At 30.8% G+C, this 4,775-nt stretch overlaps 1 protein-coding gene across 1 annotated transcript; it reads right to left on the bottom strand.

Annotated features, from left to right (window-relative positions):
* Nucleotides 1–2,038: 2,038 nt before the first annotated feature.
* On the bottom strand, nt 2,039–2,725 carry LOC141678118 (uncharacterized). Its single transcript, XM_074484358.1, has one exon. It carries the CDS (start codon nt 2,437–2,439, stop codon nt 2,074–2,076), a length of 366 nt encoding a protein of 121 aa, XP_074340459.1. The 5' UTR covers nt 2,440–2,725; the 3' UTR covers nt 2,039–2,073.
* Between the last annotated feature and the right edge of the window lie 2,050 nt (nt 2,726–4,775).

The raw sequence follows: 4,775 nt of genomic DNA on the forward strand, positions 1-4,775 counted from the left end.
GGGCCTGTTGGTGTTGTTTGTTCTGCTGGGACCGCGACATGTAGATAGGCATTTTATGAATGTAATCTAAGAAGTAGAATTATGTACAAGTTCTTATTGTATTATGCACTTGTACTATATGCTAGGCAGTAGGCAAAATCTGTAAGCATATCTTGGAATTGTATGCGTATATTGTTGGTCAATAAAAGGTTGGGCATTCATGCTCGTAAATCTGTTGTGTCTTTATATTTGCTTGGTAATTAGACACACTTGCACACACGTTTTAATCTTGGTTGTGCGTGGGTTTCATAATTACATTCACTGTGTTTGGGATTGTTGGGGTTGCTGGGCGAAAACCTCTCTAGAAGGCTGACTACTTGGCATTGGGGCGATCGAGTAGGTCACACTAATCAGAAAATTCATGGTTGAAAATCTGACCCCGTGACACTTCCCTTAGCGTTCATCATCGTCGACGAGTTCCTTTAAATTGTAATAATTAGGTTGTCATTTATATCGTTGCTAATCCAATTTTTTATGAGCGTTTCAAACATATAGACATTGATTGTCATTATGTAAGGGAATTGTTACTTCGATCTGTGATATCTCTGGCACACATTGGCACTAAGTTCCAGTTGGGGACCTGTTTACTAAATCTCTTAGTGTTCCAGCCTTTTCATTCCTGATGTCAAGTTGGGTGTTCAAGATCTCTATGCTCTAATTGAAGGAGAGTATTCGGGATATGTATAAATATCTTTGGTAGTTCTTATATAGGATTATACCTGGGCTCTAAGTCTGACTTGTAATCTGTTCTTCAAAGCAACTCAGATCAGTTGATATCAAATTATTTCGTATTCCATCGGCATGTTACTTAAAATAGACTGCTGTTGCAGTGGGTTTAACCCATGTTTCAACTAGGCTACTAATATTTCATTTCCCTGTTCAAATAATATAGAACTTCGAATTAACATAATTTTCATAAGAGATGAAACAGAATAAATCCGAGACATGTTCAGCCTATCATATTTGTTGAATCAATTTATTTTTTGTTTACGTTGCTGTCAAAGGTGCGGGGAGGGTGGCGTGCTAGTGAGGTGTGATCTGTCTGGTAAAACTAAACTTAATTATTAATTCGTACATGCGTGTTATTCTGTCTAACACGCTGTTTTATGTATATGTTTACTACTGCAAACTCTAAATTGTCCGCTTCATTGAGATCCAAGTCGTCCTTTTATATAGTACTATATATGCTGCGCGATTTAACATATTACCATAATGAGGCCTCGTCGACCTCAGCGTCAGCCTAAGAGAGTATTTTTAACCTATTATCTATTTTGCTGGTAGCTTGATAATAAAATTAAAGTCACATCGTATTATTATTCTTTTTGGACTTTAAATGTAAAATGATTGTTTTTTCTTCTAAACAAATTGTGATATTATTGTTCAAATAATAACATTAAAAAAATTATTGCAACATGAATTTCGAATTTAAAGCGTTACCTTTATCTTAAAATTATGTCAAATTCCAACTAATTTCCCGTAAAACACTTTATATAGTGATAAGGATCCTCATCAACTTTACTGAGATGCACAACAAAGAAAATGTATGGACGTTAATTTAATGATTAATATTTAATTCTTAGATATGAAATTAATATATTCTTATTTTTTTCTAATATAAGAATGTAAAAATAAGATAATTAAAGTAAAAGAATCCAATTCAGGCAATGTATAAAATTAATATATTTATAAAATGGGTCTATGCAAGTAATAGTAGTATATGCGAGTGTTCATGTAAAAGTACAAACAGCTTCTCTCCAATGTAGAATAAAAAATGAAAATCTTCAAACTTATAAAGGATTATTATTATTTATATATATATATACAAGTTATTTTTATCATTATATATTATAGATTAAAATTTTAATAGTATGTTGCTTATAGAATTAGATATTATATCACTTTAATAATAATTTTTAAAATTATATTTAACGGTCTCATATAAAAACCAAACTTTTAATATATTTAATGTTTAATATAACGTAATAATTTGCCAAAAATGTTAAAAAGATAAATAAGAAAGTACCCACTAAATCATTAGTCATCATCACCACCACCAAAGATTGAGAATTGGTTGTAAAGCAAGAAAATAACAAGAACAAGAAACAAAGCAACACCAACAGGTGACCCACTAGCTCGGTGGATCGAGTCAGGTTCGCCCGTAGAGAAGATGCTTGAAACAAAAGATCCCGTTTCCGAAGACAAGAATTGTATTACAAGTAGTAGAATAATGGGTAAAGCAAGAAGTCCTACTGGGCTTAAAAGCTCAGCAATGAACTCAGTTAATGCTTCCCCCTGATCACCGAGAAGAGATGGCACCACCACCAGTAACGCCACCACAACCACCAGTAATATGCCGTAGGGTGGCCCCCGTTGTTCTTCCATCATTCCTATTGGTTGCATGATGGTAAATATATATTCAGGCCGCTAGGTTTGGTTTAGTTTATAACTTTGAGTACTTGTTATTTTTCTTCTCTTGCTTTTTTGCTTTTGATAAATAGCTAGTGTGAGTGAATGATAATGAAAGTGGGAGGTTCTGGTTTTTGAAATAGGTAGCTTGGACTTTGGAGACGCGCTTTGGTTGACAAATACGTAAATTACATATATATGGTAGGTAATAAACAAGAGGGAAATGAACGTGTAGTGCCAATATATATGTATTGAGGGGGAACCAAATAGAAACGCTCCAGATGTGTTATTACACGTCCAAATCAGTTTTGTATACACTCTTTTTCTTATTGTGCAGCTGGCCGTCTGTTTATACCAGCATACGACCTTTAAATCTCCATAAATGTGTCAGAACAACAAAAAATTACAGAGGACATAAATTTTTTTGGGTGGGAATGGAGAAACAGTATATGATATTTAATATGGGTAAAATTCCACAGCCCCGGTTGGCTCCACGTGTTGGGAGCCTACAGAAAAAGACTTCCGTAATGTTTCAAGGCGGAAGACTTCCGCAATGAAACAATGCGGAAGAATTTTGTTTTTTTTTTTAATTATTTAATAATATGTGCTTTAAATGTGTTTCTGATTTAAATATATTTATAATTTAAAACAAAAATAATATTTATATTTTAAAACAATTATGTTATTTTTTAAAAATAAAGTACTTAATAAAATTTAAGAAAGAGATTTATATTGAATTAAACATTGAATAAAATTTAAAATAAAAAAAGAACCACTTCCCTTGCTTACCATCATATTAGTTCGAGGGACGTATACCCGGGTATACGTCCCTCGAACTAATATGATGGTAAGCAAGGGAAGTGGTTCTTTTTTTATTTTAAATTTTATTCAATGTTTAATTCAATATAAATCTCTTTCTTAAATTTTATTAAGTACTTTATTTTTATAAAATATTAAAATCAAACATAAAACTATAAATTTAAATTTATTTATCATCAAATTTAATAATGGAGATTTAAATGTTGAAGATAACATGAAACATTCAATATTAGAAATTTCAAATGAAATGATACAACTTACTAATAGACATTGTACTCCATTAATACTTATCAAGTGCTTAATATATGTTCTCAACAAAATATTATTTATTTATTTTTTCACATACCTATATATTATAAAAACAAATTAAAATTAAGTATTATATGTTTAGACAATTTTTTTAAATATTTAATGTATTATTTTCAAAAAATAAGGCAAAATATACAATAATAATAAAAAAAAAATAATTTTTTGATATAAAAAATTTATGTAATATTGACAAGTAACATGAATGTTATTATGAATTTTAAAATTTTTTTACTAATTATTTTCTTCACAAAAAAAAAACAAAAAATAAACAATTATCAAAACTGCTTCAGCAATGAATCATAGCGTAAGCTTTTGCTTCCGCAATGAATCATTGCGGAAGGATTCATTGCGGAAGGAACTAATGTTTTGATAATTTCTGCGCGTTTTAGCGCGTGGGTTGGCTGAAGCATTAAATACACCTTCCGCATTGAATCATTGCGGAAGTGTGCATTAAATTTACCTTACCAGCTTCGTTTTTTACTTTATAAACCCAATTTCACCATTTTTCTCTATCATTTTTCAATTTGGAGCCAAAAAGAGGTAAGTTTTTTTTTACTATGGCGTCTCATTTATTTAATTATTCAAGTTCATCTAGTGAGCATGACGATTTTGATTATTTTACACCCGTTGGGAAAAATCCGGTTTATCGTAAACTTATTGTAGATGATGTTAATGAATTGATAGATGTTGATAATTATAAATGTAAAAAAAAATTGGATATGGATGATGATGATATTGAGTATATGGAAAAAAAGAATATAGATGCTAATGATATTGAGTATATGGAAAAAGAGAAATATCATAAAAAAGAAGAGGGAGATTGTAAGGGAAAAGAAAAAATGAATGATGATGATTTTTGTAGAGAAGAGAAAATGAATATGAGTGATGATGATGTTGATGATGATGATGAAAATGATGATATGAGTTTTGACAAAAAAGGATACGGTTTTTCAAAATCAAATATGAATAGTGTTGTGCCTTGCGTTGGTATGTTTTTTAACACTTTGGATGAAGCCGGAAAATTTTATAGAGATTATGGTAGAAGTGTTGGATTTGAGATTATTATTAGGAGTACTCATAGACATTCACGGGGTAATGGTATCTCCTCTCGTTTGTATATTTGTCGTAAGGGTGGAAGACTAGGTTCTAGTACGAAATTTCTGACAAATAAATAATACTACCTCGCGTGCACGTTTATGAGA

This window comes from Apium graveolens, chromosome 8, assembly GCF_009905375.1.
Source record: "Apium graveolens cultivar Ventura chromosome 8, ASM990537v1, whole genome shotgun sequence".
NCBI lineage: Eukaryota > Viridiplantae > Streptophyta > Magnoliopsida > Apiales > Apiaceae > Apium > Apium graveolens.